At 43.6% G+C, this 14,700-nt stretch overlaps 1 protein-coding gene across 1 annotated transcript in view; it reads left to right on the top strand.

Annotated features, from left to right (window-relative positions):
- The window catches only part of LOC310772592 (transmembrane protein 47-like), a gene marked incomplete at both ends in the record, with an annotated part of 48,647 nt that extends 37,838 nt beyond the window's left edge, over nucleotides 1-10,809 (top strand). Inside the window, one exon of the mRNA XM_083632430.1 lies at nucleotides 10,631-10,809. Within this exon, the coding sequence (XP_083488556.1) occupies nucleotides 10,631-10,809 (179 nt within the window). The remainder of the gene's footprint in view (nucleotides 1-10,630) is intronic.
- Between the last annotated feature and the right edge of the window lie 3,891 nt (nucleotides 10,810-14,700).

The raw sequence follows: 14,700 nt of genomic DNA, 5'->3' as shown, positions 1-14,700 counted from the left end.
TCCATTAAAGTCAGTCTGTCTCGTACCTCCTCCTCTCCTCCTCTCTCCATGTCTCCATTAAAGTCAGTCTGTCTCGTACTTCCTCCTCTCCTCCTCTCTCCATGTCTCCATTAAAGTCAGTCTGTCTCGTACTTCCTCCTCTCCTCCTCTCTCCATGTCTCCATTAAAGTCAGTCTGTCTCGTACCTCCTCCTCTCCTCCTCTCTCCATGTCTCCATTAAAGTCAGTCTGTCTCGTACCTCCTCCTCTCCTCCTCTCTCCATGTCTCCATTAAAGTCAGTCTGTCTCGTACCTCCTCCTCTCCTCCTCTCTCCATGTCTCCATTAAAGTCAGCCTGTCTCATACCTCCTCCTCTCCTCCTCTCTCCATGTCTCCATTAAAGTCAGTCTGTCTCGTACCTCCTCCTCTCCTCCTCTCTCCATGTCTTCATTAAAGTCAGCCTGTCTCATACCTCCTCCTCTCCTCCTCTCTCCATGTCTCCATTAAAGTCAGCCTGTCTCGTACCTCCTCCTCTCCTCATGTCTCCATTAAAGTCAGCCTGTCTCGTACCTCCTCCTCTCCTCCTCTCTCCATGTCTCCATTAAAGTCAGTCTGTCTCGTACCTCCTCCTCTCCTCCTCTCTCCATGTCTCCATTAAAGTCAGTCTGTCTCGTACTTCCTCCTCTCCTCCTCTCTCCATGTCTCCATTAAAGTCAGTCTGTCTCGTACTTCCTCCTCTCCTCCTCTCTCCATGTCTCCATTAAAGTCAGTCTGTCTCGTACCTCCTCCTCTCCTCCTCTCTCCATGTCTCCATTAAAGTCAGTCTGTCTCGTACCTCCTCCTCTCCTCCTCTCTCCATGTCTCCATTAAAGTCAGTCTGTCTCGTACCTCCTCCTCTCCTCCTCTCTCCATGTCTCCATTAAAGTCAGTCTGTCTCGTACCTCCTCCTCTCCTCCTCTCTCCATGTCTCCATTAAAGTCAGCCTGTCAAGTCAAGTCAAGTCAAGTTTATTTGTATAGCACATTTCATACACAGGGGCAATTCAAAGTGCTTCACATAAAATGGTTGACAGGAAAAGAAAAGAAAAGAAAAGAAGAGAGTAAAACGGACATTTAAAAGCATCACAACAAAACTTAAAAAAAAAAGAGTATAAAAAGTGTATTACAGGAAAATAAACGAAAAGAAGAAATAAAATGGACATTTAAAAGCATCACAACAAAACTTAAAAAAAAAGAGTATAAAAAAGTGCAATAGGCAGCAGGCGCAGCAGTTGCAGAAAGAGCTAAAACTTATAGAGGACTCATTGGGTTTGCATAGTAGCTGTCAGCAGTTAAAAGCGACGGTAAACATAAAAGTCTTTAGTCTATTTTTAAAAGTAAGTAAGGTTGGGGCAGATCTGAGGTCTTCAGGCAATTTGTTCCAGCTAGCAGAAGCATAGTGGGTAAATGCAGCCTTCCCGTGATTTGATTTGATCCTAGGGACAGTTAATAAGCTGGACCCTGTTGACCTAAGAGTTCTAGACGGTTCGTAGCGTGGGAGCAATTCAGCTATGTATTTTGGGCCTAGGCCATTAAGTGATTTATAGACTAATAACAGTATTTTAAAATATATTCTCTGACACACTGGCAACCAATGTAAGGACTTAAGAACTGGAGTGATATGATCAGCTTTCTTAGTCTTCGTTAGTACTCTAGCAGCAGCATTCTGAATGAGTTGAAGTTGCCTAAGTTCTTTTTTGGAGAGACCAGAAAAAAGGCTATTGCAGTAGTCTAACCTACTATAAATGAAGGCGTGAATTAGTTTTTCTAGATCCTGTCTGGACATGTATCCCCTAATTCTTGCTATATTTTTAAGATGAGCCTGTCTCATACCTCCTCCTCTCCTCCTCTCTCAATGTCTCCATTAAAGTCAGTCTGTCTCGTACCTCCTCCTCTCCTCCTCTTTCCATGTCTCCATTAAAGTCAGCCTGTCTCATACCTCCTCCTCTCCTCCTCTCTCCATGTCTCCATTAAAGTCAGCCTGTCTCGTACCTCCTCCTCTCCTCATGTCTCCATTAAAGTCAGCCTGTCTCGTACCTCCTCCTCTCCTCCTCTCTCCATGTCTCCATTAAAGTCAGTCTGTCTCGTACCTCCTCCTCTCCTCCTCTCTCCATGTCTCAATTAAAGTCAGCCTGTCTCGTACCTCCTCCTTTCCTCCTCTCTCCATGTCTCAATTAAAGTCAGCCTGTCTCGTACCTCCTCCTCTCCTCTTCTCTCCATGTCTCCATTAAAGTCAGCCTGTCTCGTACCTCCTCCTCTCCTCCTCTCTCCATGTTTCCATTAAAGTCAGTCTGTCTCGTACCTCCTCCTCTCCTCCTCTCTCCATGTCTCCATTAAAGTCAGTCTGTCTCGTACCTCCTCCTTTCCTCCTCTCTCCATGTCTCCATTAAAGTCAGTCTGTCTCGTACCTCCTCCTCTCCTCCTCTCTCCATGTCTCCATTAAAGTCAGTCTGTCTCGTACCTCCTCCTCTCCTCCTCTCTCCATGTCTCCATTAAAGTCAGTCTGTCTCGTACCTCCTCCTCTCCTCCTCTCTCCATGTCTCCATTAAAGTCAGCCTGTCTCGTACCTCCTCCTTTCCTCCTCTCTCCATGTCTCAATTAAAGTCAGCCTGTCTCGTACCTCCTCCTTTCCTCCTCTCTCCATGTCTCAATTAAAGTCAGCCTGTCTCGTACCTCCTCCTCTCCTCCTCTCTCCATGTCTCCATTAAAGTCAGTCTGTCTCATACCTCCTCCTCTCCTCCTCTCTCCATGTCTCCATTAAAGTCAGCCTGTCTCGTACCTCCTCCTCTCCTCCTCTCTCCATGTCTCCATTAAAGTCAGTCTGTCTCGTACCTCCTCCTCTCCTCCTCTCTCCATGTCTCCATTAAAGTCAGTCTGTCTCGTACCTCCTCCTCTCCTCCTCTCTCCATGTCTCCATTAAAGTCAGCCTGTCTCGTACCTCCTCCTCTCCTCCTCTCTCCATGTCTCCATTAAAGTCAGCCTGTCTCGTACCTCCTCCTCTCACCCTCTCTCCATGTCTCCATTAAAGTCAGCCTGTCTCGTACCTCCTCCTCTCACCCTCTCTCCATGCCTCCCTAATATCATCTTAACTCATTAGTTGATCTCCCATTGCTCCGTTTGGCACACACCTTTATCCCTCCATCTTTGCAGGTCAGCCCTCCCAGCATCCCCTCTTCTTCCTTTCCACCCTTTACGCTCAGCGTTCACAGCCTTCACTCCCATTTTTCTTCCCAATTGTACTTGGCCAATCCCCCCTGCTGTCCCGGTCCTCCTGCTGTCTCGGCGAGAGTTGTAGACTCGCACATGCTTCCTCCGATACATGTGAAGTCGCCAGCCGCTTCTTTTCACCTGACAGCAAGGAGTTTCACTGGCAGGACCTAGCGCGTGGGAGGATCACGCTGTTCCCTCCCAGTTCCCCTCCGCCCAAACAGGCGCCACAACCGACCAAAGGAGGCACTAGTGCAGCGACCAGGACTTATACCTCACTGGCTTCCCACCCGCAGACACGGCCAATTGTGTCTGTAGGAATGTCTGACCAAGCCGGAAGTACCGCTGCGGTAATCGAACCCGGGTCTCCGCGGTGGTATAGACAAGTTTCCTGGGCACTTCCGGTTTGCTTCCGGACTCGGTCGCGATCATGTCTGTCGCTTCCGGTGTTTGTGAATACGGAGAAGCGTAACGTACTACCGTAGTAGCCATAGCGACCGCCGAAAAAATGCAAACTTGGGATCATTCTGCGAGTCTCCTATCTAACAAAAGAGTGTCTATCCCACACCCGTTGACAGTGGACACATGGGAAGATAATATGTGTAAATGGCCGAACGTAACTACAGGCAGGATTATAGCGTATTTTGAGGAATCAATGGCGGTGGACGGCAACGCGATGAACTATCTCAAAAGCTCCGAAGCGTCAGCCAGACTAACGTTAGGTTACAGTCCTCTCCTCTGTCACAGTCAGTCAGACTAATGTTAGGTTACAGTGACAGTACTCTCCTCTCTCACAGTCAGACTAACGTTAGGTTACAGTCCTCTCCTCTCTCACAGTCAGTCAGACTAACGTTAGGTTACTGTCCTCTCCTCTGTCGCAGTCAGTCAGACTAACATTAGGTTACAGTGACAGTACTCTCCTCTCTCACAGTCAGACTAACGTTAGGTTACAGTCCTCTCCTCTCTCACAGTCAGTCAGACTAACGTTAGGTTACTGTCCTCTCCTCTGTCACAGTCAGCCAGACTAACGTTAGGTGTCTCTCCATTCAAAAACAACCCAGTTTGCCTTGATCACTGCAAAACATGACATGCCGTGTGTAGCCTCCACACAATAGGGCTACACACGGTAAATCATGGTAAATACGCAGCACAATACCCGCCGTGGTAAACAGAAGAAGACTGGGATATTAACTTTAAGGCGACTCACTTCTAGACTTGAATGAAATTGTATTCACCTACTATCTGCTCCGTGGATTACCATTTTACAATTTCGGAGACGAAATTGTGACATAGCAACGTTGGTCCACAAACGTTGCTATTTATAAAAAAAATTGGGAGATCGGGTTTGGATTATAACGTTAGTTTGCCGAGTCGCACCTGGTAATCCAGAAATGGCGTTATGGTACCTTTGTCTACTTGTAGATCATCAAGAAACTTTAAATTAATAACGTTAGATGTGTTTAACAGAGCTGTATATCGGGTCTAGCAGCTGATCAGCAGCTCAGACAGCCTCAAACACGAGGTGATTGTCAGCTCTATAATTCGCAAAATAGCAGTGGATGGAAACGCGCACTGTGTTTTGTGACAGCCACGCACTGCACAATGTGTTCCAGAATAACCCATTGTTAAGAACGTCTGCTAACGTTAGTGTAGCTGATGTTATCGATCGTTGTAAAAAAGTTTGGATATTTCGGCTGCTGCCTTCTGATGTGCTCGCTGCTGTGGACGCAATGTGGACTTAAACGGAAGCCGGGGACACGAAAGGCTGCTATGGCGCCGCCCTAGGAACGGCCCAGGAAACTCGTCTATAGGCGAGTGCTTTTGACCTCTACCCAGATGCCCTGGGGGATCTCTATGTGCATGCAGCACAGACTTTGTTGTGAGCAGTTTCATGTAGGAACTATTTTCTTTTGCTCATGTTCCTCATGTAGGAACAGCTAGCAGCTAGCGGGTGTAGTTCGGTCAAAAGAAAATAGTTCCTCCATGAAACTGCTCATAACAAGGTCTGTGGATTATCTTGAGTAACCGGGTCATGATTTCTGGAAAGAGACATTGCTGTTGAGTTTTTCAAATGTATTTCTTGGCACTTTGAGCATCACAGGCAGAGTGCCATCCAGTTCCATTGTATTGGAGAAGCAGAAACTCTGCGGACGATGGGCTCTATTCTCCTCCTGGCCTTAGGCGCTAAACTGGCCTTAAACGCAAAAAAACACGCTTTACGCCTGCCTACCGCTGACTCGGGAAGATAGCGTCATGTTTTTATGCCCCGAAATGTGCTTTGCGCTGAAGAGGCGTGCGCAGTGCCAGAATAGGCGTTTCGGCCTTAAATACCAGCCTAAAGCGCACTTCCTAACTGCTGTTAATTTTGCGGTTAACGCTTTTCAAAACCAGGCCTTATTCAGTGCGCCGGCTCTCCTACCAAACGCAAACGCCACACACAGACATACATTTGCATCTCTCCCAGCATGCATTGAGGCTTAATACATTTTGACAAGAAAAAGCAACCAAATCAGCCTAAGTAGGCTAAGTGGTAGATAGAAATAATATTTATGTTAACACAACATGTAATTCTAGAACATTTCAATATTGGACAAAATAAAACATAAAAATCAAAACACAACCTGAAGAATAGGGGGTTCTGAATATGGCTGGTTCAGGAATAGGACGGATAGTGCTTGCCCTGGGGTGTCAGTAAAAACACAAGGCAGGAGACAGATGGGAGTTCAACCGTTTAGTTGTCAGTTCTCTTCAGTACAGTACAGCAGTATAGGCTCTTTACAGCATTATGACAGGAATAGTAGGATTGTGTGTGGTCTGGAAAAAGGAGGAAATAAAATATACAAACAGGTCAGTAATCAAGCTTGCTGTTAATGAACATTATATAGGCCAATTCTAGTGATAATTAAAGGCACTATGTGTGATTTTTTTGTCCACTAGATGTCGCCATTTCAAACCAAAACAAAGGGGTGTTACCCAAACAATCTTGATCCCACCCACCAGTGCAGAGCACTTCCTGGTTCCCCCGCCTCCCTCCCTCCCTCCCAAGCAACGGAGAAATAAACTATTTTGTGCATAGCCTACCTACTGCAGACGTAAGTACATAAAACAAGCACGAATGCATCCCGGCTATGTCTTTGGCTTGAGTAATGACAAATTTCACATGATAGTCATAAAACTTTAGGATATTGACAATAGTCCGCTTGGTAAGACTGTTATTTGTATCATCTGTTATCCGATCAAAATCCATGTAACGGTTACATGGATTTTGAAAAGGTTAGCCTGCCCTATTGCTAAGTACGGTTAGGCAAAACGTTGTCTAAAACTTGTTTGACATAGCTAAATTAGGATGATTTCAATTCAATGTTGGGGACATCGCTAGCTAACCACAGCTGTCTGTCAACAGTGAGTAGCTTAGCCTATGTGTTTTTGTTCGTCTGCTAATACCAAGACATGGCCAAAATGTATTCATAGTGCAACGCTAGTATTTTCTCATTGTTAGAGTTGTTCAAACTAATTTCAAATGCTTGAATCACTGCTGTTTTTTATAGGCAGGCAAACCAAGGTGTATGCCTGAAGCCCAGGCTAGCACCAGTGGGACTTAAGAGGAGGCAGGGTCGCAGAGAGGAAGGTCCGCTGTAGGACGATAGCAGATCTTGTCGACATCCTGAAGAACCGCATAGCTGATGGAACTGGTCACGTCATTCTTGTGTAGCCCATATTTTAGTTTTGCAAATAAAGTATTTTTTCTGATAAACGAAGTTGTGAAATCAATGTACTGAGAAACATCACATACACTGTCTATTATATAAAGTAGGCTATATATACACAGAAAGACAAATACTGGTAGGCTACTGTAGCTAGACACACTCAGCTTTAGGCAAATCTAATGTTACAATGGAGAATAGTGGCCAAGAGACATGGATGAAGTCATATCAACTTTTTTGGTGTACAGAAGATTGCAGACAGCAAACATCAAAACATCAAAGATGATGGAACATGTATTATACAGGTTTGCTATAAAAGCACCATTTCTCCATCTCAAATATCATAATCGTGGGTCCACTTGTTTTCTATCTTGACTATCGTCAGCTCTTCTGGATGACTGGAAATCAGACAAATGGAAATGTGTTTAGTATTCATTTGAATCATCTATTTTGTAGCTGCTAGATATCAAGGCAGGGTTCCTCCACATTGTCATGAATTAGATACTTTTACCAAACCTTGATTTGTTTGGACGGTGTTACAGCTATTTTCTAATGTAACGTTGCTTAGTGAAACAGAATAGAAAAACAAACTGCTAACATTAGCGAAGCTAGCTTTTCTCCATGGCGTTTCTAAGTGTTTACACATTACTATACCGTTCTGCGTCATAGTGACAGCAACTGGATGTAATTATAACAGAAAATGCATGCAAAATTTGTAATGGGAAGTAACGTTATGTCATGCATGTCAACTTGTCACCAGAATGTCTGTGTATAAGTTATACACGAACGACAAGCTAATCAAATCTGTCATTTGAATAGCCGTGAAAAGCAACAGTTAGCCAAGTGATTACAACATTCCCAGAACAAATTCACAATATCGATAACAACTTGTACATTTCGCTATCATGCGTAACGTTACTGAAATGGGACATGCAAAAGCTATAACGTTACTTACCATGTGTAAGTACAGGAGGACACGCCAGCTCCGAGTCACTTTGCAGGCCAGATATAGCTGCTCGTAGGGCTCTCCATCTAGTGAAAGCCAGACCGGCAAGGTTGACTCTGGTCTGAGATCCTTCTTTTCGGCGGCGATTTGGCTAAAGTATGCTGTTTCTAAGGTGGATCAGAGAATGGAATGCCTGGAATGCCCGCATCAGGGATCCGCCATCTTTGTCTACAAAATTCTGTTTTGGGCTGTGGGCTGGGAGGGGCTCACTAGGTCGGCCTCTCCAGGAATATTAACATAATGATGACTTACTGGTTGGTCATGTATGCACACATGGGAAAAAGGAATTAGAGCATGTTCAACTGTCCAACTCAATAAAGTAAGAAAGTCCGTCTGAACGGAGCGCACATCCACAGACTCAGCAGCACACTTTCGCTTTCTGACAAAGTGCCCGCGAAAACATCAATGCTTGTGAGCGCTCGCGCTCGCCAGATGTGGATATTGCCTGTGTGTGCGCGTGCACTACCCCGGATACCACCGTGTCAATCTGGGACTTTAATACACAACCCTATGTGAAACATACATGTAATCCAGGTTGTATATATATCCGTCGCAAATACAACGTGTTATAGTCGAGTGACAACCGTAACACGGTTGTACTGTGATGTCCGCTCCAACAAGACTTAGCTTACTTGACACGTACTTTTTCAATAAAAACACATTTATGCCATGACTTTACATAATGTAGGCTATATTTATGTCGCATCATTTAGCCTGTGCTGTGATGTGCAGGAGCAGCAGGTAGCCTACAAGTTTTAAAACTAAGGCTGCCCTGAATGAGCCGAGTGGGGGTGCTTGTTCACTATTGTGAAAGTTATGTGTTTACAACATATAAAAATCATGGAAGTGGATGGTATCAGGAATGTCACTGATAGTTAACGTTCTATATTGTAGGGAGACCTGCTGAACAGATCTGTATTTGCCTGTAGGTTGAATCGTCAGCAGCTGCATGACAGCATGCAGCCGCAACCGGAGTTACCGGACTGGAGTATCTCGGTGGATCGGGACCTCGGAAGGGAAGAATGTGATTGGTTTACTGGAGACCACCAATCCAACACTTGTGAATAATTCTACGCTTAAAAAGGCGTGGTTAAATGGTTAGCGCCACGCATTTTGCTGTTTAGAGCCAAGGAAGAATTAGGGAATGCGCCTGACCATGCCGACTAATAGCGCCAGGCCAAGCCATAAACGCAAATTTAAGGCCAGGGGGAAGATAGAGCCTGATATCTCCAAAACTCAGGCAAATAACACAAAACGATATAGATGGATAAATAGCACTAACAGGTGAGAGGGATTATATGTATTTTGGATTTTATGGTGAGCTGTTCCTTTAAAACTACCGAAGATGATTAGGGTCACTTGCAATCTTTTTTCTTTCCTTTTTCTTTTTTAGTTCTGAGTTTAAAGTGGTAATCTCTAAGATTTCAGTTTTGTTATCTTGGGTGACACCTATGACGAGTGGTAATGATGGTGATGAGTGGTAATTGCAGGTGAGATCCAAACACAAACCGTGTTTGATTACAGTATGTGACAATACTAATGTCACATAATGTCACTATATACTGCAAAGGCTTCCATCTCAATGGGCCATCATTGTGTTAACTCACTATCAGATAGATAGTGACTTTAATTTTTTATTGTTTTTATTTTTTTAGATGAAAATCTTTGAGATTATAACTTTAAATCAGGATTCTCAGAATAAAGTCAGAATTTAAAGTTAGAATTCTGAGTTTAATGTCAGAATTCTGGAAAAAATAAGTCAGAATTCTGAGATTAAAGTCAGAATTCTGAGTTACTGTCAGAATGTTGAGGAAAAAAGTAATTTTTTTTAGATTAAAGTCAGAATTCTCAGATTAAAGTCAGAAGTCTGAGGGGGGAAAATAAGCATACGGTTACATGTGACATCACTGACATTTGTCACTGATGATATCACTGATGATAGTATCGATGGTGTACCGGAATTTGAATGTCTTGGGTCCCTAGATTTTTGTGACGTCAAAATCAGGTCACAAGCCAAAAAAGGTTGGGAACCCCTGGTTTAACCTGTATCTACTAAACATAAAGATGACTAAACTACTAAACCAGTTGTCCTCTTATTGAAGGACTTTGCTGACTTTTTGAGAGTTTGGTGGTCCTATCTGAGAAGAGGATTGATACCAAAATCATCTCTGTGTCTCTGAGAGAAAGCTCTGTCTGCTGCATACAGTATGCTGAGTAATCGTCCAAAGTATGAAAATAGACCTTTAAGTAATTCATACTTGGTGTTGGTTTTTATTCTGTTGCCTGCAGATTCATAACTTCATCATTAGTGAAGTCCATTATGAATCAACAGCACAAAACCCGCTGGATAACTTCCGTGCTTCCTGTGTAAACAAAACACACTCGAAGTCTTGTGGGAAGAGATCGTCCACAAGAGAAAGTAGTCGAACGTTTTAGCACTCCCCTAAACAAGCCTGGCAGTTTTAGACATGTGTCATTAACATTAACTAACCATGCAGCCTTAGAGCTTTCTACTGGAGACGAGACGCAGACAAGATTTTACTGTCAATACCCTCACATTCTCTCACATAATGGATAAGGTGACCAATGGGCCAGACTCCCAAAAAAGTAATTGTAGTCTTTTTCTATAGTGACGATAGAAATGACTTGTTAGAAATTATTCTTGCCCTGTAGTTATCATCTGAACTTGTCGTCCAGTTGTCCTCCAGGCATGCAGCTTGGTCCTCTATCCCATCAAGTTCATCGAGAGCAACAAACTGCGGATCTACCACGAGTTCAACTGGGGCTACGGCCTCGCCTGGGGCGGAACCATATTCTCCTTCGGCGGGGCAATCCTCTACTGCCTCAACCCCAAGAACTACGAGGACTACTACTAGCTCCGAAACCCTACGTCCTGGGAGAAGTATGTTCGGGGGGTGAGGTGAGGTGAGGTGAGGGTGGGGTGGGAGTTTTTTTCTTTCTTTTACGGCCTCAATCCCCGACCACGGTGAGGACTACTGCTCACTTTACTCTAACAGGGTTTTGGACCGACAACCTTACCACCACAAGCTGCATCCTTGGTGGGGTGTTCAAGGGTATTTTTGTTTATTGCCTCAATCCCCAGAACTGTGAGTGCCACAGGGTGAAGCTACTGCCTCGGTCCCAAGCTACGAACAACACAACAAGGACTCCTGCTGAACAACTCACTACTGACTACCTAACTTATGGACTAACTTGGTCATGAAACCGGATAGGGGTATTGGAGGCTTTTACCGCATGTACGTACACACAGGCACACTGTGCGCGCGCGCACACACACACACACACACACACACACACACACACACACACACACTCACACACACACACACACACACACACACACACACACACACACACACACACACACAGGCACACATACATACAAATTTGACCCATTGATGAATTCTAGTGAGCACACTGTCATCAAAGCAGCGGGCTGGACTCGTCCATCCAGACATCGTGACAAAATGAAATTGTCCCGCTCCACTAAAACATGAAATTGTTGCTCAGAGTTTTACTTTTTTGGGATTATGTTTTTTTTTTTTTTGTGAAGTTCTTTTGAGCCGTTGAACTTCTGGAAGGACATGGAAGATCGCAACTTTTCCTAAGACTGATAGATTTCTCCTTGGGGATGTGCGGGGGTGCAGGACAAAAAATAAAAGGACACTCACTCAATATGCTGTTATCGACCGACCTGTCTGTTACCATGGCAACCGGCGGGGTGTGCACATGCGGCTGTCGTGATTGATTTGCTGTGGTCGGAGGTGTGAGACAGGACTGCGCTCAGTCACCTCGGAGGGGCTGCGACGTTTCGATTCCCTTGAGCCAAGTTTCTCCGCACCGCAAGGTTTCTTCTCCAACTCTTCTGCATCCTAATTTTGGAGGGGGTGTTCACCATACATTATATCTATCCTGTGATGGCCACGTTTACATGCTCATCAAAAATGTGATTAGAATGTGAATAAGTCAGGATCCATCTAAACACCATGTTTTGAGGCAGAATTTATGTTATGTGTGTTGCAAGCAGTGTTGTAGTCAAGTCATTATATCTCAAGTCCGATTCAAGTATCAAGTCCTCAGTAAGAAAAAAGGTCCAGAGTGCTCGAAAGTCCAAAACTGGTGTGATGAAGGTGCTCTTTGGTGAGGATCACAAAGGTTAAAAAAGAAGAAAGGTCCAAGGCACTCTTCTGGCAGAAAGTAAAAAGCCTTTATTTACTTAGATGGCTATATCATTTTGAAAAGTTTAAAAACATAGCAAGTGCATGTTAAAAGAGCTGGGACATGACCCACGCGTAGTGGCACCAACAGCCTTCAGTGTTCAAGTCCTCAGTGTTCGAGTCTGAGTCCAAGTCCGAGTCCCCAAAGTCGAGTCCTGAGTCTGACTCAGAGTCAGTCCAGAGTGGCTGAACATGAGCTTGAATCCACATGTACTGTAGGTGGAACACATGTGCGTGCCTTTACAAAAATAAATAAATAAATTAACAAGTCCGAGCCTCCAACTTCTGAGTCCGAATGCATGAATGTTCCAGTCCAAGTCCAACTGATTAGTGCTCAAGTCCAAGTCGAGTCACTAGTCCTGAAAATGAGTCAGAGTCCTGGACTCGAGCACTACAACACTGGTTGCAAGACATAGTTATTATTCTTTTTTGTAGACAGGCATAAGTCCCCTTATAGTGACAATTTATTTTAAGCAAAAAGCCCCCCTCCCATTCACATAATACTTCATCCATGTAAACAGGATTATTATGAGGAGTTATCAAATTACTGATTTATGTAAATTGCTAAATTGGATTATTGCCTAACTCACAGTTGGCAATAGTTGCATTTTGTGTACATGTAAACATAGCTGTTGAAGCCAGAGATCTCGTATAACCTGGTTCAATGTACACTAGTGATAGGTTGAGGCCACCAAACTGAAGTCTATAATGTAAGGATGTGACCTATGCTTTACACACTGTATGAGGATAAGGATGCACTTTATAAATCCCCAAGGGGAAATTCGGGGGATATGTGTACATTTTGGGGCTCTGGTTCAGGAAAACCAAATGTCACTACCAGTCAGTGTTATGGATATGTTGGGACACATATAGACAATACGTACCAATATTTCTTAGCTAAAAGTCTCAGTATCTCAGAGAGTTAAAATAGACTTCATTTGTTTCGTGCTCTTTTCATGTCAATATAATAGTACTAGTAATTTGAATGCATCCATTCCCACTGATTGGAAAACTATTTCAAATCCAAACAAATTCTGTAATTTCAAAAGTGCATGGATGTCAAATACAAAATCAGAATGATCTTGCTTACATTTCAGAGATAGCAGCGCTGTGTGTCGCTTGTTTCAACTCCCTGCTGTCAAATATTTACTGTAGAGTTGTCAAGCAACCATCACCCCAAAATAGGATTCAGGCTATTTCCCTCGCCACCTTACCCGAGGGAACAAAGGAAATATAGAACTGTGCGACAGTGCCACGTGCTTCACACACAGTTTGGAGAGATTGATCTAAACGGTCGACAAAAGTCGGTAAAGACTTTTATGTGGTAATTTCACAGTGTATATCATAGGAAGAAGCAAACTGCTAGAAGTTATCTGAGGATTTCTATTTATTTTTATTATGATTATGATTATTATTTTTTAAGTAGAATTTTGACTATGGTGGTTGTTTGCCTTATGGTGATCACCGATTGGAGGTAATAGGTTAATTCCCCCCCCCCCCCCCCACACACACACACACTACATTACTGGGGGTGAGTGAAAATCCAAAATGGCACTCACTGTAATGACACTGTTCCAGTAATGATTCCATTACTCACAGCAGTCTTATGGGTCAGTGGATGCATCTCAGCATGTGACCGTCCTCTTCAGTGTTCGATCAGTTCAAAAGATGTCACACCTTCACCGTCTTCTCTGGCAGAGCTCCAATTATTCAGTGTTTCCTAACTGGTGGGTTCAGACCCAAATGCCGGCCGCAAGATATTCTGACAGGTCACAGACAAAACACTTTGGGTCGTGTCATTGGTGGAGAAGCGCTCTAATAGAGATCATCGTCACCAGTATGATATTTGATATGGCCGCTACTGTATTTAATACTGTATGATCACAGCTTAGTGAGGCCGCTACTGTATTTAATACCGTATGATCACAGCTTAGTGAGGGTGTTTTTGCTACCTAGAAATGTCTCTGTGCTTTGGTGGCGTAGAGGAGCCTTAGGCACTAATACTGTAACAGACCTGGGTTAAAATATATAGGAACAATTTGAAATATTCCAGTAAATATTAATGAAGTGACTATGTAGGTAATTGAATACTTTTGGATTATTTCAAAAGCTAAACAAACATGGCATCAATGTCTGTCTGATCTTGTAAGGAATATGATGCCACGACATTGGAGGTTAAGGCTTTGAAAATACTGTCAAGATGATATTTAATTTATTGGTACTTGAAGTGCTCTTGATTTACCAGCCAAACATTCAGCAGTCTCATATTCAATTTACCTGAGAGAACCAGAAACAGCCTTTAAAGGAGACCTATCCCTAAGTTGCCAGATATGTTCACATCAAGCAGCTCATGCTTTATTTCTTCAATTAGTTAAACATTGTCTGCAATCCAAGATTAAAAGTGACATAATACACTTTTCAAGTTGTAAAAATAAATAAATCACATGAATAGAACATAATGTATAATACTGTAGATGTTAGGCCCTGTTGTCAGTGGTGGAAAGATCACAGAAATAAATAAGAAGTTCC

The sequence above is a fragment of the Poromitra crassiceps genome (genome assembly GCF_964638095.1).
Source record: "Poromitra crassiceps genome assembly, chromosome: 3".
Taxonomy (NCBI): Eukaryota; Metazoa; Chordata; class Actinopteri; order Beryciformes; family Melamphaidae; genus Poromitra; species Poromitra crassiceps.
The sequence above is the reverse complement of the archived record's forward strand: the minus strand, read 5'-3'. Positions and strand labels throughout refer to the sequence as shown.